The sequence below is a fragment of the Camarhynchus parvulus genome, chromosome 2 (assembly GCF_901933205.1).
Source record: "Camarhynchus parvulus chromosome 2, STF_HiC, whole genome shotgun sequence".
NCBI classification, from domain to species: Eukaryota; Metazoa; Chordata; class Aves; order Passeriformes; family Thraupidae; genus Camarhynchus; species Camarhynchus parvulus.
This window is the reverse complement of record NC_044572.1, coordinates 118069375-118094687: the sequence shown is the minus strand read 5'-3', so window position 1 is coordinate 118094687 and position 25313 is coordinate 118069375. Positions and strand designations below refer to the sequence as shown.

Genomic DNA, 25313 nt, shown 5'->3' with positions numbered 1-25313 from the left:
AGGTATAAAAGGAATGTTGTATGTTAAATAATTAAAGATGTGCTTCCTTTAACATCAACATATTTTATAAGATCTTGAAAACAGGAAATAAGCCATGCCAATTTCATGTTACTAGTCTAATACAACCTATTGCACACAATTCAAATGTTATTATTAGAAAAACTAATAAAATTGAAATAGTTGTGAAAGCCTCAGATAAAAGTGTCTCTCAACTTTTTAAAGATTAAATATTTTACTGTTAGCAAATTTCAAAACATAGTCAATATTTCTAGCAGACAGTTAAGAACATTTATAACTGACCCCTTAAAATTAATTCTTTCTATTTTGAAATTATTACATCTTGAACTACTCTTCGATTATGCTTTCACTTTGTAACTTCATGGAATCAGAGAATAGTGTAGGCTGGAAGAAACCTTAAAGGTCACCTGGTTCCAAACCCACTGGTTATAGGCAGGAATGCCTCCCACTAAATCATGTTGCTCAGAGCTCCATCCCACCTGGCCTTGAGCACCGTTAGGGACAACACATCCAAAGCTTCTCTGGGCAACCTGCTCCAGTGCCTCACCACCCACACAGTCAAGAATATCTTCTCAACATTTAATATAAACCTCTCCTGTTTTTGTTTAAACCCTTTATTCCTTATCCTATCACTACATACCTGTATAAAAATGTCTCTCCAGCTCTCTTGCAGGCCCTTTTAGGTACTGGAAGGCCACAATTAGCTCTCCCTGTAGCTTTCACTTCTCCAGGCCAAACAACCCCAAATCTCTCAGGCTGTGAGAGATGCTCCAGCCCCCTGAGCATCTTCATGGCCTCCTCTGGACCCACTCAAACAGGTCCACATCCTTTTTACCTTGGGGGCCCCAGAGCTGAATGCAGCACTCAGGTGGGGTCTCATGACTGTGGAGTAGTGAATCACAGCATCACAGAATCTTCTTAACTGGAAGGGACCTACAAGGATCATCAAGTCAAACTCTTCCATTTGGCCCATATGAGGATCAAACCTTGATGGTGACCTTGGTGTTATTAGCACCAGGCTCTGACCAACTGAGCTGATCTTAGAGAGGGAAGAAGCAGCCCCCTTAACTTGCTTTCTGCTCCTCTTCTGGTGCAGAATGTGTAAGATGCCTGGCAAAAAATCAGGGGCCAATAAATGATTCTGTGGGCTACTGATTTAAACCAAATGAAGAATATGGTCTTGTAAAGAACCAGCCTAGTCTAATTCTTTGCAAAATTACAGACATCCAACTTGCCTGTAGTGAATTCAGTATGCCAGAAAATAGCATGAATATTGAATGATTTAATAGGGTTAAATAAATATTATATGCTGGCTCATGTTTCCTTAATTTCATATAGCAATCAAGCCTGCAGATAAACCAATTATAATAATTTCTCTACACATAATTAACATGTTTCCATAGCATAATTATTCAGTTTTATTTACACATCTTCTGTTTGATTTTGCTTTAATATAAGCCTTTCAGCCAGAAAGAAAAAGAAGACACACATTCTCAGCTTTGCAGTATTATCTGATCCATATTAAATAATACAATTGAATTATGACTTAGGATTTTTAAAAATCTTTGTTGTGGTCATTTGAAGGAAAATAAAATGCAACAGAGCAACACAAAGGCATTTTGCTTTCAAATAAAAACATATCCAGAATAAGGATATCATTCATATGCACTTATAAACTGTTTATTTTTTAACAGTTCTTCTTGTGATAAAATATTTTCCAGAAGTATACGAAGACCACAAAATCAGTGCAACACACCAAATTGGCAAGATGCTGGAATAAACTACCAAGAAAATAATAATCTCCATTTGCTCATGATATAAAGCAGCCATAATAACACAAGAGCCTGGATTTTAGACAAAAAAAAATATATGAGCCATATGTAGAGAAGGAAAACTGCTCCAGTATCTGATTTTGTAAAACTGCTGTTTTCAAATGTCAAGGTACTGAGGCAGTTGCTGGCAATTGGTGCTAGTTCCTAATTTAGGCAACGGCACCAAATTATGCCTTATGTTAGGAGTGATTTTTATCCAGCACATAGTCCATAAGGGAAGGCCAGGCCCCTTAAGAAGGTGCATGTGAGACAGGGGGCCATATTTCATCATTACACAGGTAATCCAAGTCATAGCTCAGGCATCTAAATTACTGCCTAGATAGGCAGCCACTCCATGGAATTAATAGGTTCCATTACACTTGCTAAAAGTACTGAAACAAGAGACTTGCTGATATCACAGACACTTGAACTTTTGCAAATGTGTAAGATAAATGAGGCTATGCAAAATCACAGCATTATTATCTGAGGTACTCTGAACTGATTATTCATGGAAATTACGTTATTCTTGTCTTTGAGGGGAGTAATTGTCTCAAGCACCACTGGTGTTATAATAGGGCATGAATTATTCAGAATACAATAATCCAATGTTTAATAATTGGACTGTTTTCATGTGAACTTCTCAGCCAGACAAAAATTGTTGTTACATGAATCTCATGTAACAACAGCTTTACTGAAATATCAGGCCAAAAGTCAAATGACAGGAGCAGCACCGATGTGAGAGAGAAAATCTTGTGGGTCACACAACTGCAGAAGGGATCTCAGAGATTAAGTAAAGGTACCTAGTTACTTTACGGTCAATTAAGTATTTAAAATTTCATATTCTATTGAATTTTGTAGTTATTACTGTCAGCTTTGCCAAGGGACTGCATTTTCCACAGCATAATACATGCAAGAACAGCTTGTATGACCATGGAAGTGAGACCAATTAGGACATAAATCAAAGTAGGGAGATCTTCACCAAACTCCTCCTGAGTAACAACGTAAGGGAAAACAAGTGGTACCTCAGTATCAGGGCCTTTGAGGTACACAGGTCCCTGCTATGCTACAGAAACCACGTATTGGTTTGCTGCTGTCCTGGTTCCCACTAGATGTTCCTGGGAGTTTCAGTTTAGAGAGAGGGCTCATGGATTTTTAAATCTAGTTTGGCAGCGGCTGCAGCTCTCATAGCTGTTAGCTTTATGAACCTATTAAAAAAACTGAATTACAGCATCTCTACTGTCTGACACAAAACCCACCTAAAAAGGCTTCATTTGCATATATTGTAATTTTTAGTTTGTGCTCCATTATGAGCAAAACCTATTCCTAAAAAGCTTCCCTCACTGTGCTTATAGCTTTGTCATCTGCCTTGACCTCAGCTGCAACACCCCCTTTCTAAAGAGGATACAGCTCTCTCACCATTGTTATTGGCAAGATAAATACCCAAAGTGTTTTAAAATATCACACTGAAAGCGTTCTCTGCCTCACTCTCTAAATAACCTAGAAGAATGATCAAATAAATTTTGTTTCTACCTTCATTTTATATATATAGTCTTCACATCCTAGTGAAGCATTACTTTTCACAGAATTAGCCTATGAAGCTTTCACCATATGACAAATAGCATGCATAACATAGGACTACCACAATATAGGTCCATGTCAGACCTTTTAATGAAAGCTGAAGATAGAAAACGTTGGTTACAAAGAAGAACAAATTGCAAGATAAATTTTAGAATATTCCTCATTAATTTTATAAAGCTCTGAAACATCTCTTTACCAATAACCCCCCACTTTTTTTTTTTTACTTTTCAGAAATGGTTACGCCATCAAAGATGTTGCAGATGTTCCAAGACACACAAACTAACAGATTTCACTCAGCCAGAATTCTCATGAACAAGACAAGTTTTTCCTGCAAAGCAATCTGTTCTCCAGTTAAAGATCCACTGCAGCCTGCTTTTAAAGACTATTTAACAGTAAGTAAAACATCAGTACCTCCTTATTGCATAAGTCTGGGTGAAACATGAAAACAAAAAAAAGGTGCGTTATTATGCTTTCAGACTACAGCATATTTAACATGGTTTAATTACTGTTTAAGTAGTATACTTACTGTGATTTCAGTGAAGTTCATTACATCTACAAATAAAATACTAATTGTGTTTTCTTCAATGAAAAAAAAATAAAGTTTTCATCTGTTTTCATCAGCATGTGAGTTAGATAATTTTTTCTTTCATCTGAAATATTGGCAGTGCAAGCTGGGTAGTACTTCTAGGCATTTTATGGTTCCTTGATCCCATACATACCAGCTAGGTGCTTTTCCATGGTCTGAAGTTCTTTTGCTGCTAAGGAGTCCTTTAGGAGTTTCTGCCTTGGGGAAACTCCAGGTCTAACACTCACAGCATCCAAGGTCCAAACTGTCTGAGACTTACACAGATAAAAAGAAAATTGAATGCTTTTAATCCAGTTTCATATTTATAGAATAAACAATAAAAAGAATGATGTCCCTATATAGGATCAGGAATCTGGAGCTTATTATGTAGAGTATACAAAATTTTATGCAAAATACTACAAAATATCGTTCTTAACGTACATAAAATAAATAGTAGGAATTAGTTAAAAGAAGCAGTTCTACAATAACTCAGATATACACCTTCACATAAGCTCTTGCTCTATGCTGAGACATCATAACAGGACAAATTCCTCAATGATTTACATTCTCTGCAGTTCCAATTATTTAGTAAGCACTTTTTTAAAATTACCATAATATTTGGCTCAGCATCTCTGCAAAGCTGCACTTCTGGGAATATCATAGAATTTCCTAATCAAAATTTCCAGTACTGTTTTATCACTGCAAGAAGTATTCCTTCAGAAAAAGCTAAATCATCAGGGTTTGAATTACCAATCACCATACCAGTTTGAAAGGGTAGTCAGCAAAAAGACCATTGCCCCCAGTCTCTTCTTTATTGAACACTGTGGTATTCAAAATTATTTGCTTTTCCTGGAATCCACTAAATATAGTTTTAGGAAATTTTTGTAAGACATACTATGAGGAAAATTTGATAGATGTGTATGGGAAATGCACAGTAAAACATATGACCAATTGTGCAAGACAAGACTTGCTCATGAAAAAAACCCCAAATAAAAACAACAAACAAAAACATCAATTAAATAATTCTTGACAGTCTATCTGAAATAAATTTTACATTATAACCTCACAAAACATTTCATCTGTAGTCTGGGAAGTTTTGTTTGTTTCCTAAAGAAACAAGGCTTATGCAATGGTCACATTTCCATTCACCTCTTAACTAATTTTTAAATCTTTCATTTAATGCTGAGCAAATTTAGAGAGGTCACTGTTACAAAGACATTAAGCTGAAGTAATTTCAGGGAGAAGAATGATTGGTCAGAGGAGGGAGACCCAAACTGGTGGCCCCATTCACAGAGGGCACACGAGACTCCACAGTCCATCAGGCTGGAGCTGCATCACAGCTGACACGGGGCTGCTGTGGATCACTGCCCTGAGTGATGGCACTTCCCTGGCCAGACTCTTAGCCCACAGGGAGAGGTGCAGCACAGTTCAAAGGATGAACATGAAAATATAGGTTTGGTATCATCTCTATTCACAAAAAAAAAAAAAAGCTTTAAACAGTGTAGCTGCCTTCCCTTTTAGAAAAGTAGGCATAATTCCACAGAAGTAAAACGTTAATATGGGATATATTTTAAATCATTCCTAATCCATTCCAAATAAACACTGCTCTGAATGCAAGTGATCATTGTGAACCATGCCTCTTTAAAATAAGATAACACAGATTTATATTTTTAAAGCAACAGCTATACTGTAATGCTGTTTGTACATATGCAAAAAAGCTCAGTCACATTTACCAGCACACAAAACAGTTTGAAGCTGCAGATAACTCTATTCTTATTAATTCATAAAATTTTCAGAACAGTAACAACATTTTTTTTATTTTCCATATGTTTTTTTAATGCTAATTCTTCCCTGGTTAAAGTTACCTGTATTTAATCCCATGCAAATATAGAGGAATAGCTGAATAAAACAGTAAATTACCCAGAAGTGAAGGCACCTTCAAACAATTTTATTTCAGACATATCACTAGACCTGATTCGCTTGTTCTCCCTTGAGCATTTTTGACTTGGGTCCTCACTGTGAATTCTCCATCCAAATAGAAACTGGGATTAATGAGCTCACTACAGAATATTAATCTCTATTAAATTACATTACTAAATAATTATTTCAAATGGATATTAGTTATCCAATATCGATCTTAAAATCGAAGAATATATTATTCTGTGATCAGTTCCTCTGAAATGAATGAAATTAAATAAGGGAAGGGGGAAAAGGTATGTAAGAGAACGCCAATTTTTCATTTTTCAACCTATTTTTAGATATTCTTTGTCCCTAGATTTTTATGGTGGAAAAAAGACATTTTTATTTGCATTTTATAGGGTATATTTTCATATCTGGGAAAAAGCATACAAAAAAAAAAACAACCCAGGGTTATAAGGATTAATCTTTTTTTGAATATACAATTTCATTCATAAATACAACTTTGATGAAATATGGAATAAAAATAGTCAGTGGTCTGTGGCAGTACTTGACAGCCAAACTGCTCTTCTAATAGTCTTTCATTGGACTATTCAAGCTTATTATAGCAAATTATTATCAGCTTTCAGTAACTCCTTGATCTCCTTTAAACATACTTCCAAAGGTTAGCCTGATGAGATGATTTCACTTTCCATGTCCTGGAAATGCTTCTGGAAATGGAATTATCTTTCTCTTTTACAAACTTCTGCTGGGTTTTGGTAGACTTTGCTTTTTCTGTACTTCTTCTCTTTATGCACAGTAGTCATGTAAGACTCATACAAAACAAAGGTGACTGAGTACAAGAAGGTCTCCACTGTTACATATTCAAACTCCTTTTCAGATACACAGTTCCAACACCCTGTGAAACTGGGACAACTTTGGATGAATTTTCCCCCAAATTTTGTAACTCTTCCTGCACATCTTCTACTTTATGTAATATCGTAAGCTTTTGACATTTTTTCAGGCAATAGCTTCACAAAAGATCAGAATGGTATTGCTATAGTTTCTAAGGAAGATGAGATATTTATCATTAGCAATTTCATCTCATAACAAATTATATGCTTATAACAATAGTAACTTCCAATTAAATGCTTACCTAATAGAGAATTAAAATGATCTGGGGAAAAAAGGGTATAAGAATTCATTAAAACTGTAGTGTAAGCATTTTTTGTTCTTTCTCTGAAGCTAAATATTCCACGGCTATAATCAACAACATTTTTGGAGGCAGGCCCAGGTAATTTTTGTGTATATTTCTAAATAACACTTAGCATTAAAAATATTTTTTAACATTTTGAGACTATGAGTTCATCTAGGTGCATAATGCATAAACACAGACAGAGGTCCTCAGTGTCTCCTGCAAACAATTTATGCAACAGATCTTCTATTCCTAGAAGATAAACACAAGCTGAAAGTAGGGGATGTTATCAAGAAGGCCTTGGAAGCAGGTCAATTCAAATGCAAGGATAAATGAATTTGTACTGCTCTAGCAGAATTCCCTGATGTGCCTTCTCTCCAGTGGATACATAGCAGCAGATTAAATAGGTCACTTAAGAAAGAGATTCAGGCTTGCAAACCATTTATTTAAACGTTCTTACTGCACTTCACCAAAACTTATCCTTTGTCTGCTAGCCAGGACTGCAGAGATGAAACAATAATGTCAGTTAACTTAGACTTTAATGATAATCACAGCAGACTGAATGTGGCTGAAAAACACAGTATGTATCAAGTATGTGCATAGAATCCTTCCAATTATTTCAGCATCTTCCAAACTCCCATTGCCCTTGCTTATTCATTATGCTTTATAAACATTAGCACAAAATTTATAAATGGCCTGTTTGCATTAAGAGGATTAATGAGATCTAATATGAGGATGTTACTGAAAGACATTCTTTTCTCTCTAAATTGCAGAAACAACTCTCTGTCCTGTTCATCACCTTCAAACTTTGAAAGTGAGGCAGTGAGCTCTGCACCAGAAATATGTTCAAAGTACTTGGGATATTTGAAGGTCAACTCTGTGTCAATTTCTTAAGTGACTTGCCTTATATATCATCATCATTTTTTCACATACAATACATTAATTATTGCTTTTTACTTCCTCATATCCCTTGGCCAAATTACCACTAAAATAAAAAATTACACACAATATGGCCAGAAATAATCCCTCTCATCACTGATTCCCCAAACTTCTGGAAAATACCATAACTTACCAGGACTACCACAGTGGAACAGAAAAAAAAAATAAGGAGGTCATGAATAAGAGCAAGAAAGTTTTTTCAAGCTCACTCTCTGTGCTTCAATCTGCAGCACAATGCTACACAGCATGAATCAGTACAGCTTTTGTCCCTCAAAAAAAGCCAGTGCAGATGTGAATATTTTGATGTCACTGTTGAGCTGAATTGACCTGGGCTATGCAATACCCAGTGACACCTGGTGAGTTCTACAGAGGTACAGCTTTTCAGAATAGCTAAGACCAAGATTTAGGACTCTAGCTTACACCACCTGAAAATCAAGTACTTGTTAGAAAATAAATTATTCTTCCTTACTGGCCAAAAAAAGTGTTAATAAACCATTCAGCATGTATTTCTATGCCATTTTGGTCTGTTTCAGAGTAAAAATAAGGTATTCCTGTGCATGCCCAGTGGATGTGGGAGACTACCTAAACTGAATGATAACTATGAAATGAGTAAAACATGAAACCAAATTAGTTAGCAAACTTGTAAATATATGAAAAGTGTGTTTATTGTACTTTAGATTCTACTTGGTTTTGCTAATCAAATGGAAATTTTATTGATGGCTTCAGGAGATAAAAGTTTAAGGAATACACCTGGGCTTAGCTTTCTACGATAACATAGCTTTTCTTTGCTGAATAACTTAAATATCTTAAATAGACCTTTGACAGAGATCCCTCTAAATTAAAACAAAACAAAACAAACAAAAATACCCCCACAACCCAAAACCTCTTTATTGAACCATTTGTTTACAAGTGTCCCTCCCACTCTGGCCAAGCAGATGGCAAGTACAGATGTTCTGCAGCAGAATTAAAAATCTCTGGACAGTCTATCTGAAATAAGTTTTACATTATTACCCCACCAAAACATTTCATCTGTAGTCTAGGAAGTATTAAAAAAATATTGTTTTGTACAATATTTTGTTTAAGGATTCTTCATTCAACATGCACTTTCTATAAAGAGGTCACCCAATATTTGATGTTTCAGCTGCCATAATCTGTTCAAGGACATAAGGTGAGCAAACCATCTGATGCTGTAAAAATACAAGGCTTCTCGGAGCTCTGTTACAATATCAGCTGCCACCTCTAATCCCCTTTTCCACGTTAGGGCCTGTTCTACTTGAAATGCCGTGTAATTGAAATTACAAGCTTTTGGCTTCCCGTGGCAGTCAGCCAGCAGCACATTTTACACTAAACCTTACACTAAAAAAATGGTACTTTGAGTTAACTTATACATAGTTTTTCTGTTTACAGGAAAGCAGGAAGGAGGAAATATCTGGTCAACTGTTGTTTCAGTTTTTGAAATGCAACCAGAATAATTTTTTCTAAATTTCAGTTCTATTTACTGTTATTTGGATTCATATTTCTGAATTTGTCATGTTCAAGAACACAAAATTTTAGACAGGTAAAAGCAAGGCATTAATTGATTTCCTTTTCTTACATATATTTTTCTAAAGTTCAGAATATTCTTTCAATTTCAAATTATAGTCTAGAGGATGAAATATTTTCTAATAAGAATATTTTCACCCAAGAATTTTTTTCTTCTGTATATAAAAAAATCTATGTCTAGTTTATGGATTTTGTTTGACATAAGGGAGGTCTCAACCAAATTTGGTCCAGGATATGCAATTCAAACTACTTTCCTAACTACTTGCAGGAATAATCACTTATTTCCCAAGAACATTGTGTCTTGGTTCAGGGCAAATTTGGGAGAGAACTCTTAAAGGGGTTCTTTTAGGAAAGAAGATTCAATCGGCTTTCGATATTATGCTTTTCTAACCATCTTATATTGTTAAATTGCCTAAGAGTGGTTAAACATACACATTTGTGTAGGGATTTTTTTACTACCTAGGGAAGAGCTGAAGTAATCTAATATTAACTTATTATTTTTATAGAAGATTTAAATTTTGAAGTTAAAATCTGAAATTTCACCTCTAAGCTCCTGAATTTCTACATAATTACAAAATTCAGCTTGGATTTGAAAGCTTTGGTATTGGAACACACCAATTTGAAAATAAATATGTTCATAAATTTCTAATTTGAACATAAATGTGTACATAAATATGATACAAATATGATCCTTATAATTCCTACTGCTGCAAAGGTGCACTGCTGTTGTTCCTGATGTGGTAGTGCTATCTTAAAATAGCTATTTGAATGAATAAACTGCTAAATGCCAAACAGTGACCCCAATCCAGTAACTAATTTATAGATTTAGTAAAATGCAGAAGTTTGGATGATTTCTGTTGATTATGCTCAAACAAGTAATTCAGTTACTTTATATTATTGTTCTAGGGGGGAAATGGGAAAAGCTATGAAAATTTCTAAGAAATAGAACTGAAATCATGCAACACTGTAATATTATTGTATTCAACATATATTGACAGCAAGAATAAAGGCTTAGTTTTTCCTTGTGCATGAAGCTTAAAGTAATTTTACAAACTGAATTAAAGAATTTATGCATTCATCACAGAAAACCCATGTCTGTATCTCTTTTATGAAAGCAAATAATATGATTCAAAGTAGTAGGGAATACAGGAAAAATTTATTTAAAACAAAACACTTTATTACAGTATTTTTTGCACAGTAATAAGAGCAAAAACCAAAGGCACATTCATGCAGAAATGCTTTTTGCAGTTGGACAACTTTTTCTTCCAGTTTCTGCTGCATTTGGATTGCTTTGCCTTACATGGATAATTTACAAAGAAAAATATACCTTTTTATGTGCATGTGCAAGGCAAGATTCATATAAAAACTCCCAAAAAATAAGCATAAGTCCTGTTAGATCCAGGTGGTAAAAGAAACAAGTCAGAGAGAAGGCAAAGCGTATTCCATGTGATCTGCCCAGTGATTGTGCCCTGTTTCTATCTGTTAGTCACTGAAAAGTTAGCAGCTTCCTCTGCAACTCTGCTTTTCCATTTTGTCTAGAATTCCAGGCCATTTAAATTTTTCCTAGTATAACTTCTGTATTTTCTTAGAGTCTTATTTTACTTTATGTTTCTGGAAAAGTTCTAAACATTTGGCTATCAAACTTTGTGTTCACCATAGTGAAAAATCTCAACAAAAAGATTTTGCATTTTGCCTGGCACTTTTCATTACACAAAAGTATTTGCCAGGCAGTAAACTAGGATTTCTAAGGATGTTTTGAATGGTTGTTTGTACTTTGAATTCTTACAAAACACTTGGGGAAAGTGCTGATTCTTGTAAATACTTCAACCAGTTTTTTGTCAGCTTTACTCACTTATTTGCCCAGAATGCCTTGTTTGGGGTTGTGCAACCACTAAAATTTAAGTTTTCAATTTTTCAAACATTAACTCTTTTAATGAAAAATACAGCATAGCAAAATATTCTATTTTAAAAAGTATAAATAAAAAGGTCTAACTACAAAAACCAGGGTTTTCAGAAATAGAACAGTAAAAATACACAAAGTTGCAAGAAAATCATAATATAACCATAGTGTAAATTACATGAAACATGTAACAGACATAGATGTTGCATATCTCTTTTGAGGACCAGTATCCAGATTGTTTTGGTATCCACATTAAAGATCTTACATGTAGATTCATACATGGGACATGAAAAAAAACAACCCAAAGGTTTTTTCTGAAAATCCTTATGCATAATTCTTGCTCTTTTGTCCTACAATTTTTCTCACAACACTTATCCTCTGAAGGCCAAAGCACCTTTGAGAAAAATTTGTCAGATATACATTAGCAGAGAAGAATTTATACAATCATCTATTTAACTAGCCACAAACACAAATTAGCCTATTGGAATGCAGTATCAATATTAAACATTGCACACTTTGACCCATGTCAGGATTTTTTACATGTAATATGCACATTTGAGAGAATAACATGAATCAATTTGTAAAATTTATGAGAAAAGTCTGATCAACATAGTATTCTATTTTTCCCACATCTTGCATCTCATAAAATATCTAAAAATTATTCAAGTCATGAGAATACATTTTGGTATCAATTCTGTTTATAGGCATATGTCATACTGCTTTGAAAGACTGTGAAAATCCATTTCAAGATCACATTTATCTACACAGCCTTCCTATGTGGCATCTCAGTTTTATATCTATATTTTGTATGTCAAGATTGCCAAAGAATAAGTCTCACTGAAAATTATTAGGGGAGCATGGAACAGATCTCTCCTTTGGAGCCCTGAAAGGCAAGGAGAACAGCTGGATCATTTGTTTCTTTTTGAGGAGATACAGTTACAGAGAAAGCATTGGACAGTTCAATATAATTTTGGATATCAAGCCATTATAAAGAGACAAAAGTACACAATCAGCTAGCTACACACTTTTTATCCAGGAACACTAAGACACAATACACCAGAAAAAAAAACAACCCCAAAGAGTATGAACTAACATAACTGGCTCCTTAGAAACATAGGCAAAGTAGTTTTTCAAGAGCTTGGGAATGTGAAATGATCTGCCTTTGCCCTGAGGAGAGGATGGATGGGCAGAGCAAGAGCTGCAACTGCTCTTGTCTTCTCTTTGCAGCCCTCGTAATTACAACACCAGCCAGCTTTCAGAGATTCAGCCCAGGGAATCCTACTGCCTCTGGCAGTTCCATCCTCCCAGCAACCTCAAATAAGCCTGGAACTACCAGAGCAAGAAATGAACACAGATACATATTGTTTGTTTGCTCCTAAGCCTGCACACACAGAGCATACATGTAAAACTGTTCAGCTGAAGGATATACCTTTCTGTAACAAGATTTTGCTAATAAGCATAATTAACTTTTATTTTCTTTGTATTTTTTCTATGTAATTCAATTAATTTGTTTCTCTCTCGCTATGTTACATGTCTGCAGAATTACTAAATCAAACTTTGTAGCTACAAGTCCAAATCAATAAGGAAATGTGAGTTCCAAAACCGCTGCAAATTTTATTTTACCCCTCTGTTCGCTGGTGGGAAGTAGAAAGGAGGTTTGAAAAAGCAGCCCCAAGCAATGCCAGCTGAAGTTGTGTTCTTTACTCTTTTTGCCCAATATCAGCAAATGCTCTGTGAGGTTCTTGCACTCCAAGTTCTCAAAGAGCTTTAGGAATTGATCTGGAACTCCATATCCCTCAACTGTCTTGATAAATAATCCAGTTGTAAATACTTCATGTTCAGTACTATCTAGCTTTATTCACACTGCTTCATCAGCTGCCTGAAAGACTGCAAGACCAATCTGCATTGCCATTTTTCTTCTTTCTTTATATTGCCCTTTTTTCCTTAGCTAACAAATACTGAGCCCTTCTTTCGTTTCCTATATCAACATTAAAGTGTGCTATTAAGCAGTATTGCTGAACAGACTGAACAGGAATTAATGTGTCCGCTTACACTTGTCTAAAATTTTGCAAAAATGAACAACTATTGTCAATCTATTTGCCTTAGGGGAAAAAAACCCCCACAATCCTTTTTTAGCCTATATTCAAACTCCTGGTGCAATACTAATAGCACCAAAATTACAATTATATAATTCTTTAAAATTATTTTACTGCTGGTTATGTTTTCCACAAACTGCATATCTGCAGAGATTTTCTTAAGTTTCAAAAGAAAAGAACAGATGGAGATATTACCAAGCATAATATTGCACTCTTTTAAAATATACAAATAAACTAGCCACACATTTTAACTAAATTGCTCTTATTAGTTTTCAAGCAAATGGTAACAGAAATCTACATTATAGTTGAGATAACACAATTTCATATTTCAGAATGAAATTTAGAGTTTGAATTATTTTGTTCTCTTCAATTTGTAAAACTGAATATTATCTGGCAAAATCAGTATTTGACTAGCATTTAAAAACATACAGAATATGTATAAAATTACTGCATTTCCAATGGGAAAGCCCAACATGTGGTTTTGTAGATTATAATAACATATTTCAAAATACCCCCTTTTGTAGAATGAAAAAAATAAAGCAGAGAACTGAAAATTCAGAAGGGTTACGTAAATTTTGGGTTTTTCTCTCTAGGATGACAGTGCTGGCAAACACAACTCTTATCTCTATGCAAAATCTATTTTTTACTAAACTAATTTTAAAAATTACAGGATTACCCATAAGGGAAGGTACTTACAGATGCTGTCACTTGAGAAGCACTCTGAAACTCATTAATATCTTCTGTGAGCGTTTCAACCCCAGGTACTTGAGCTGTTCCAAAGAGGTACAAGAGAAATGTAAATCACTCCAATCAAGTAAGTGTTAGCCACTTTGAAAATGTAATGCCTAAAAATGTACTGCTGGGAAGGTAAATGTGGCTACTGTAAATGTACTACTTTTCAGTTACAGTTCAATGGATTATAATTTATGTCTGATTTTAATTTATAACCTTAATGCAATATGGAACAATGTCTCTAAGATGACTAGAGTGATAAGCAAGCTTCCTTCAGTGGCCAAGGTATCTTGTAGGTTCTTTATTAACTTTATTATTTAGACTAAATAGTGTTTACCCTTTGCACAAGTGAGTAGTGGATCTCCAGCTTTAATAAAATGAATAAAACTATATTAAATTAATTCAGCTAAAATTCCTGAAGTAAAAGGATTTGGTCAATTCAGACAACATTTAAAAACCTTGAAAGTATAACTTTTGCCCATATTGCCACATTTTAAAATGACAGAATTTTGTGAAGAGTCTAAAAAGTCTCTTTGATGCATGTATAATGACCTAAAATAGATTTTATGCAATCCTGTCAGAGAAAGAAATTTCCAAGTAACATTCTATGCAGTTTCACTCTTTGCCTAGCACTCTTCTAAGGCACTTAGATGCTGCATCAGCAGCCTAACAAAAGAAGATATCCTGATCTTCCCTGTGTTCTGCTGTCATTCTGACACTTAGCAGGGAGGTCCTTATGTTTCCAGAATCCAATTTGTTAAACATCTCAGGCTATCCTTACTATGAAAGCAGAACTTAGCAGAAGTGTGGCAACTGTGGTTACCAATTAATTGCAAACACAAATTGATATGGTGGGCAAAGAGGTGATGATAACGCAAAGCTGTGGTCAGGGAATTGTGCGGGAATTGAGAGATGATGCCACACTTTTGCCATTGCCTTATCTAGTTCTTAATCTTAATTCCCACATATTTGCATCCTTAATTTTTTACCCTGGTCCTGAAGTTCCACCCAGAACAACACTATATATGTTTCATACGTTCATGTTTTTATTGAACATCCCCAATTCCAAACTTTTCCTCTACATCCTAATGTCTCTTGAACATTCTATTATAATGACACTTAAAAGAGGAAAAAAAAAGCCAAGCAAAAACAAGCAAACCAACCAGAATACAAACACCCCAAAAAAACAGTGACTCCTGTTTGATAGGGAATAAACTACTGATGTGAAATTTGCTCTAGCAAAATTTATTTAGCAAACTAAGTATTATATATCACAATATAATCTGTAGAGCTGTAGATGTAACAGCACAATAAAATAGGAAATACCTGCACATTTACACAGTGGCACAAGTACCACAGAGCCTATTATCTTTGGTCCAATATTATTCCAGGGGGAGTCACAAAAGAAACAAGTCTTTGCCCACACCCCAGAAATATGTGGAGTTGCACAATACATGCAGAGAAACTCACATAATAACCAGCTTTTCACAGATATTTGAGGAGTGGCTAAGAAGTCTTATACTTTTCATTTATCCTATATTAGGAGATTACTCCTTAATACATTACTGCATTTCAAACTTACTTCTACAAGGATGCACAGACTGCAAAAGCTGTATTTGGAATAATGTCTTCTTTTCCTGCCTTATATCATGGCTTCATTCAAAAGGAAAGGCACATTTCAGCAGAAGAGAATGAAACAAGTGAAACAAGGTTGTATGGTACTTACAGGAAATTGGGAGTAAATGAATAATTATCCCTAAGTGATACTATTTCTACATATCTAAAAGCCCCCAAAAATACTGAAGTGAATTGCTTCTGCAATCCCACCAACCTGAAAAACACATTGGGGGCTGTTGCATGTAGATTTTTCTGGATCAATTCTGCTGTAATGTGCATCTTTTGAAGCCTCAGCAATTCTTCACATCTATCTCTACAGAACAAGAGCAAGGCTCAGTGCAGAACAGAGCAAAGAGATAAACCAGACAAGGTTGGCATCTACAGGGAAAGTTTGCTGTGCAGTCATCTATGCTGCTGCTTCTGATCAAAATCAAGAACCTATCAAATTCTTTCCTTAGTTCTTTCCTGTGAAGTGGTCTAATGGAAAAGGGAAACATTTTTGAGAGGTATAGTTTAGGACAGTGAAAAGAAACTGCAGCTTTAAAGTGTCTTGTGTTTTTCTATCTTGAGACCTGATTCCTACCTCTCATTTTTACTACTTAGATCAAACACAAGTCTGTCCAATTCAGCAGGGTTATACTAGAGGGAAATCAGTGAAGTGGTTAATTAGAACCAGATCCAGATTGTCAGCAGAGTCAGTATAGTGTCTGATGCTGCACATGATCTTCTCACATAAGCTCCTGCATTGACTTTAGTAGGTGGAATTGCTTAAAATGAGGCTTATTTATAAGGGCTGTTAGATCAGATGTTCTGCCAATTACTTCTGAGCTTAGCTCATCTGAAATTCACAGGAGAGATGTTCCAGATCTAACAACAGAAACAGATCATTATCTAAAGAAAGCTACTCTCAACTTTGTTGTGCATCAGTACCTTGCTTGCTTATTCTTGAATGAATGGTTTGCATCAGCACTTCCCAATGCACTTTTCCCTCATTAAGGTCACTGGTACTGATAAATAGCAGAACATAAATTCAAATAAACCTGGTAAGTGAAGCCTGCTAGTCACTATTTCATGATGTAATACATCTGTAAGAGGACATAACTAAAAATTCACTGCAATAATGCCTTGGTTACTTAGGGTTTTTTAACAATATCTTTATGAGGTTTTTTAATCATCCTCTCATACATAATAATATTTATTGGAAATAAGTATCAGATGCAAAGACAGCAAATATTGTGCTGCATTTACAGGGAAGATTGATAGAATGGGCAGTTGCCTGAGTTCTGTGTCTCTTTATAGTCTGTACCTAGTTGTGAAATCCAGCTGTGTTTTTTTTTTCAAATTGAAGTGTAGCACTAGCCAACATTTTAGGAAAAAAAGACTCAACCATATGTTACGAAACACTGAACATTTCTGAGGGCACCTCTTGACAGAAATTTGGCATTACCTTACCACTGACCTCAGTCTTTTCACCCGAGAGGCCTTGCTATTTTCTAGCTACATGACTAACAGGTCCATGTATATTCATAGACATCAGATAGATGTTTATAACCACATGAATATCAGTGCCTCACCTTCCTATCTAAATTTTACTGTATCTTATTGAATGTGGTGTTTTTTAAAGAAAGCATCTTCCATCTTCTCTGTAGCCATATTGACTGCAGAGTATTCAGAAGCACATGAAGTGGCCACAAAGGTAGAACAGCTGTAGCACTTTTGTGCTCCATACTTTGTGACCATGAAAGATCCAGCTCCAATATTACACAGCATCCAGTACTTTCTGATAGTTTCACCTTCTTCCTGGTGTCGCAGCCACTTAGCAAAACCTAACTATTCAATTGAAGCCTGCAATTTCAGAACACTACATGGCAAAGTGGGCATACTTTCACTTTGGGAGCAAAGGCATACAGGAAGGAATATGGAAGGATGAGATCTGTTCAAAAATTATTTTGTGAACTGTAGAGCTTTTTCCCACATGTCTGTCTTACCAATCTATTTGCTTTTGCTGCAATAATACCATGCACGCATATTCCCTTCCCAAGCTAGCCACCACCACCTCTCTTTCTGGGAATCACTTTTGCAACAATAGAATTTTGACTTCCTTTCACAGGGCTTGATTGAAGTCACCAGTCTGAGCATCTCTTGCTGACAATCTTCATGAAGATTGTAAGGACATCATGTTTTGAGATTCTGAGTGTCCTATTACCTTGTTCGATTACAAGATCAATGGCAGATAAAAGGAAAAGCCAGTGTCTTGACTGCATGAAACCACACATTCTCACAAAACCAGTTTGAAAAATTAACCTTTAAAGACATATTAATTACTAATGGTTGGTTTACAAATGAGGCAAGAGAAATGAGTGAAAGCTCAGGTTGCTGTGATATCTAATAGTATGTATAATTGCATTATATAGAAGACAGAGAGTAGGATAATTAAAAAAAAAATACATTCTGGAGGTTTTTTTGTGTTAATTGATCACCATAGCTAACTTGTCCATGGCTGCTGAAGACTACACTGCAAATCAAAACATACAATTTGTAGACTTGGCTGGTTCAACAGTAAGGGAATGGACTGAAAAATAGATTTATCTTTGCAGATTCACTGTCAAAACCTGTATTTGTTTCCCTCACCATTACAGCAGCAGCTAAGATAAAATTAACCTTCATCAATTTTATCTTTCATAGGAAAGCTGGGCATTCTCTGGAAAGATATCCCTTATGAAGTGCCTTTTTCAACATTTCAGGTGTTATTCAGTTCAAAAACCTGACAAGAAATTGAAACAAGTCTGAGTGTCCTGACTGCAGATTAACCCAACAGATGAACATGTTTGTATGAGCGGAAAAAGTGTTTTTCAGAGTTATTTTATAAACTCTTTCTTTCTACTGTAAAACATTTGAATCATCTGGATGCATGTGTAGTAATAAATTAAATATTTCAAAGACCATTCTTTGGCATAAAAGCAGCAATGAACAGCCCATGCCTATGCTATTAAGCTGTTTTAAATGTTAGTGTGCTAACATAAAATCTGTCTAATAAGAACAAATTCTGGCCCAATGAACCTCTCAAAATAAGCCTAGGAACTATTTTGGAGTGTTAATTGGCCATGACAAAAGATATGTTAGTGGCTCTTTGAACAGATTTGAAGTGCAAATGATTGAGTTCAAATAGCCAGGAACACTCTCTTGGAAGTGTTTCATCTTTTACAGACATAACCCCTACTCTCAAATTCAAGATGTTGATGTTTGGGGTTTTTTTATGAGCAGCAAATATTTATATAACTTACCATCAGAGTCTGACACTGCTGGCTCAGATGTCTGAGATACCATGGAGACATCTTCTGGCCTTTCTGCCAAATTATCCCCTTGCAATCTAAATGGTGGAAAAATGCAATGAAAACATTTGCAATCATATTCAATGGATAAGACACAGAAGAAGATTATCCTTGGCTACATATCCTGCTCACAACATTGCCCTAATTAAAAGAACAGCTTTGCTGAAAAGCATACACTCATGGTTCAGTCATAACCTGGACTGTCTAGCAACCAAAACTAGCCTCCAAGGAACAGCCAACTGAATCCTAGCTTATACATTTTTTAAGTCATATTTTACAAAAGTGGAGGTTAGGTGTGCATGTGAGACTGCAAGCTTCCTTCCTTACCTTCAAAGATATTTTAATTGAATAGGACTAATGACATCCACTATTTAATTGAATAGTGGATGTTCATGCCAATGTGTTGGCAGTGCAGGGGCCTTGGTGAGGAGAGGCTGGGGCTGCCCTGAGCCAGTCACAGGTGGTTCCATCTGGCTCCAAAAGGAACTACAGAGAACCACAGCAGGGCAGGGCTGAGCTCTTCAGCCAAAATGGTGGCACCTTAGAGGAAACATAGTTAAGGAAGAGCCAGTCACAATGCCACACAGGCAGAAGAGCAGGGAACAGGAAGACTGGGAAACAGCAGAGGACACACCAAAGTCAAAGGAGATGGTGCTCCATACTCTGAGCAGACAGTCCCCTACAGCCCATGGTGCAATGCCAGAAGCAATATCCCGTGCAGCCCCTGGAGAACCAATACCAGTGCAGGTGCGTATGTCTGGGAGATGGACAGTAGCCAATGGAAATCCCACACTGGAGCAGGTGAAAAGTGGGGTGAGGAAGGAAGGGCAGAGAGGACCTCTAATGGACTGATCACAAAACTCCACTCCCTGTCTCCCCTGCATGGCTCAGGGTGTGGGGAGAGAAGTCTGAAGTGACAGAGTGAACTTGGGCCAGGAAAGGGAGGAGGAAAAGTGTGGTTTTAATGTCTATTTTTCAGTTTCTCATCACCTAAACCTACTTTAATTGGCAATAAATTAAACTAATTTTCCCCAAATCAAGTCTGCTTTGCCCATTACAGTAACTGGTAAACAATCTCCCTGTCTTCATCTTAATCCACAAGCTTTTACTTCCTATTTTCTCCTGTCATCCTGCTGACTGGGTAGGAAACTGGCCCTTAGCCAAAGTTAACCCACCATAGGGGTTATGCATGCAAGAATATTTCCTCCTCCTTTGTTACCTGTTTAAAGGAAAATACAGTAATTATGGCAGACTTTGTCTTCAGGCTTTCTCACTGCACCAGCTGACTGCAATGCCTTGACAGCAATTTATACAAATAATGCTTGTATCTGTTTTTTCAAATGAGCATCCCAGGAGTCCCACCATCCTTCTCCAGGCTCTTATGAATCCTGAGTACAAATTCTGCTCTGAGAAGTGCTTTGTAGCTCTAAATGCAATATAACTGCCATTTACATAAAGGTTATCTTACCTTGGGTTTATTCAGACATGAAAAGAATAAGAAAAATGCAATTCAATTTTGCAAAGCCCAGGAATCATAAAAATGCACTGAAGTAAAACCTTGGGGAAAGAAATAACTTATCTCTTGGAAGAAAAAAAAGGTCTTTTCACTCTGTATTCTTACTCTCTGCAGCTGTTTTATACTAAGCTTGAAATTAACCTTTGAAACCAAGTGGAATCCCCTTATCTGCCCTATCTAAATTTTATGATTCTCACAGTTATCTAATATAGATGGATCTTAAAGTCATCTATTTGTTTGTACTCCTCAAAACCATTTCCCCAATAACCCCATCCCCAATTACTTTTATCTCCTTTTATTGCCCCTAGAATCATTTATTTATGATGGAAAGCTCAGTGTAAATTCATAATATTTCTTATCTAAGGTGGTAGATCCATAGAACATGAAACTCAAGACAACAAAATGTAAAAGTTAGAAGTTGTAAACCTAATTTTGAAAATTATTTCTATGAATCTTTTATAGCTCTGTACCTGGCTTCTAATGCTCTAGTTACCAATTCTTTAGAGCCTAGCTTGTCAAACAGAAGCAAATTACTTTGTATCCTAAAGATATTCAAATAGGGAAAAAATAAATTGCAAATGAAATAACTATGCAAAAAAAAGGAAGCTATCAAAAAATCATGTAATTTTCCACTGCAGTACAATTCACCCATCCTCCTTCATTACATACATATGCACATTTACTGCAAGCACATACTCAGTCTTAGAAAGACATGCTTGAAATTGCAGGAACCGGAAGTGAGATACCCTTCTCTCCAGCCATGTTGGTAGTTCATTTATATTTAACTAAAAGGATAATTACTCCAACCTTTTCTGCTTACATTACAGTCATATAAAAACTATCTCTAGAAGTGGAGCTGCTTCTTTTGTCCCATCAGATTTTTCAAGATTTTATAATGTTCCCATTCAGAGCTTCAATAAATCCAAACCAGATATGAATAACTGGAACTATGCTCATCTTTTTCTAGAATTTAGATATATTTCAGTGGTCCATTGCCTCAGGAAGAACACATACACACAAAAAAATCTTTTCAATGTATCTAATCAGAAAATCAATTTCACAGGATTTTACTTTGTAGGAAGAAATATACTGGGTGGATGGATGAATAGGCTGTTTGACATATCCATACCTTATTTTAACATACAATTTTCAATTTATTTATGTATTGCTTACTAATAGATTCATATCAGAATAGATTCTCATGAATCTCAAGCAACAAAAAAGTCACAAACACTACTTCTTGCAAAAGAACTCTGGTACTTGGACTATTACAAGTTCTTCTTCAGTAGTATAAAAGTAGTATTATTCATAAGACAGCTCCACAGTAAAATGAAAATACTTAAAAACTCTTAAGCAGAAAAAAGCATTCATTAGAAAGACATATAGGTTTAGAAGTTACCTAAAAATTACTATCTTACTAATGCTTGATGGACTACTTCAGCTTTTAACCAAAGCATTCTTTCAGCTATTAATTATTTTAATGTGAGTCTAAATTTGATACCTGATAGCCAACATTTTTTCCCATATCTGTTTCTAGTGGGATTTCTTGCTTAGAGGACATTGTTTCAGTTATAGTAACCAGCTGCATGTTGGAGCTTCAAGAGGTACAAAGCAAACAGCCTACAGGTAAATATTTCAATTTTCTTTGACCCCAAAATGCATTCCAAGAAAACTGTTAAGGACTTCAGGACCAAAGATATTCTGAATAAATTCTATAGATTTAGTGCAGAAGCATTACACAGGGTCTATCACTACAAGCAAGCTTGTGGATGTGTGAATCACAGTTCTCCTGCGGGTATGATCTTAAAAATATGATTCACAGAATGGGTCAGACTGGAAGAGACCACAGTAGGCCATCTGGTCCAACCTCCCTGCTTGACCAGGGTCATCCTAGAGCACATGGCACAGGGTTGTGTACAGATGGTTCTTGAGTATTTCCAGTGAGGAGACTCCACAACCTCTCTGGGCAACCTGTTCCAGTGCACAGTCACCCACACAGGAAAGAAGTTCTTCCTCATGTCCAGGTGGAACTTCCTGTGCATCAGTTTTTGCATATTGCCCCTTACTCTATTTCTTGGCATCACCAAGAAGAGCCTGGATCCAGTCTCTTGAAACCCTCCCTTCAGACCCTTGTAAACATTGATAAGGCTCCTTCTCAGTCATCTTGTAGCTGAATAGGCCAGGCTCCCTCAGCCATTCCTGCAGGAGAGATGTTCCAGTCCCTGCATCACCTTTGTAGCCCTTCACTGGGCCTGTTCCATGAGCTCCATGTCTCTCTTGTCCTGAGGAGGCCAGAACTGGACACAGCACTCCAGATGTGGCTTCACCAGGGCTGAGTAGGGTTAGAATCACCTCCCTCAACCCACTGGCAATGCTCTTCCTAACACACCCGAAGGACACTATTGGCCTTCCTCTCCACAAGAACACACTGCTGGCTCATGGACAGATGTTGTCGACCTGGACCTCCAGGTCCTTCTCTGCAGAGCTGCTTTCCAGCAGGTCAGTCCCCAGCCTGTGCTGGTGCAGAGGATTATTCTTGCCCAGGTACAGGACCCTGAATTTGCCTTTGTTGAATTTCAGACGGTTCTTTTCTACCCATCTCTCCAACCTGTCAAGGTTGGATGCAGAACAAATTTGTACCTGGGAACTCCTCCAGTGCACTAAAGGTAGACATACATGATGATTCTCCTCTATGTCAACACTGTTGTTCTATGACATTCTTAAAATAAGTAGTTAGAGAAACTAAAGTAAATTTATTGTTATAGCAGAATACTAGAATTAAAACATACCAACATAGTTCACATAATACATCTTAGGACTACATGCAATTCATAAAAATAATTACAAACATAGGTACTTTCCATCATCAGGGCCTAAGGAGAAGGCATAAAGTATTCTGAAAATGAAGAAATGGAAATCCTTTGGATACCTCATAGTGCCCTCTAGTATTGGTTCTTTGCACAGACTACTTTTTCAAAGTATGTGTATTAATAATTGTCTTGTGCTAGTTTATAACAGAGGTTGTACTTTAGGAAATTTCTGTGCCAAATAAAATTCAGAGGGTGATTGTCACTTACAGACAGAAATTTAGATTATATTTAGGTTAATGCTCTTTTCACCTATTCTTCCAGAAATATGTCACTTAAATAACCAAAATCCCATTCTATTCCTTCCTAAAATGAACCAGCAGAAGGGTTATCATTTTTAGACAAAATCTCCTTTAATCCCAAATGAGCAACTAAAGGCAAGAGTTATATAATTACTGCACGTATGGCTGGCCTTCAAATTCTGGTACACAACTAAGGACTTATTTTTCAGTGTAGCAAACTAGAGCTGGATAACGGTGTTCAAATTCTGATCCCTAGAGGTGAACAACAGAAACTGAAACTCCACTTGAGAAGAAATCCTGAAAACCTGCTATTTCAAGAAAATACAAATGCTTCTGCTGACATTTTAGTAGTGACGAAAAATTCCTTCAGGGGCTCCTGGACAGTAAAGGGCACTCTCCAAGGAGGAGGGGGGAAATTGCATGTCTAAGCATTGCAGCTCCAGCCATTCTCTCTGCTTTGCCCTGTGTCAGCTAAATTTTATTGAATCTGAATAAACACTGTAAAAAATTTTGGTTTCTGTGAAATATTATTCCTGAAAACACACATTTAATTGGAAAATTCCTGATCTCCATTGCTAAAGACTCAGTTGACTTCTTTTAGCTGAATATGGCGAGAAGCAGTGGAAAGTTCGGTAAATAATCCTTAAATCATTCAGCAAAAGGAGCAGTAAAGTTGTTTTCACGATCAGCCAAAACAGGTGCCTATTTTTAAGGGCACAACAATAAAGTTCTCTGAAAAACAGAGGCAGTGTCATGTTTGAATTAGAATCTTAATTAATGAGATTTTGACATGTTGAGTCACTTATTTTCCTTAAATTATTTCAAAGTAGGTTACCCATTCTCTTGAAAAAATCCACCCAAATACTTCCATAATTTATAGTTAGTTTCTTTATGAAGCAGTTATTATTTTGGATCAAAAATTCTAATATACATTTTATAATATTAATGAATATCATGAACTTATTAACAAAAGAAACTTATTATATATATAACATGATGATGTTCCTTTGTCAGCCAAAGGGAATTTTAATCAGAGATGAGAAGAAGGATAAATTTGACTTATTGGACTTCCTTTTTTTTTCCTCCAAATCACCTCTTTCCTTTCTGTAATTCAAAACTTCACATCTACATCTAACCTTTGCTGATAGCAATGGAATACTGAGTTATAACTTTCCTAGGACAAATACATAACTCCAGGGAAGTTATAGCAACAGAGATCAGACAACAAAAGCCCTGAAAGGCCCCATACGCTTTTAGGTTACATTGAATGTTTTCTTGCACCTTTTCCTAGCAACCTCAACACCAGTAAGAGTATTTCAAGCTTCATAATCATCTGTCCTGACTTGCCTGTAATAATGACTTTACTTCACTCTTTGTTCCCAAACATACTGATCCAAATTCTGACCTCATGTACCTTGACTTACTGACTCCACAAGTTCTGCACTCCCTTATACTGCTGTAAAATCC

The 25313-nt window shown here is 36.0% G+C and overlaps 1 protein-coding gene across 3 annotated transcripts in view; it reads right to left on the bottom strand.

The window, feature by feature from the left end:
- The window catches only part of C2H8orf34 (chromosome 2 C8orf34 homolog), a 141458-nt gene that overhangs the window by 7632 nt on the left and 108513 nt on the right, over positions 1–25313 (bottom strand). For 2 of the 3 annotated variants that reach the window (XM_030970399.1, XM_030970391.1), the window contains exons 9-11: positions 19174–19259; positions 14237–14310; positions 4127–4247 (exon numbers count right to left, since the gene is read on the bottom strand). In XM_030970399.1, coding sequence (XP_030826259.1) covers positions 4127–4247; positions 14237–14310; positions 19174–19259 — 281 coding nt within the window. Of the gene's footprint in view, positions 1–4126; positions 4248–11872; positions 12328–14236; positions 14311–19173; positions 19260–25313 lie in introns of those variants that run through there. The other variant, XM_030970408.1, reaches the window with a different exon arrangement.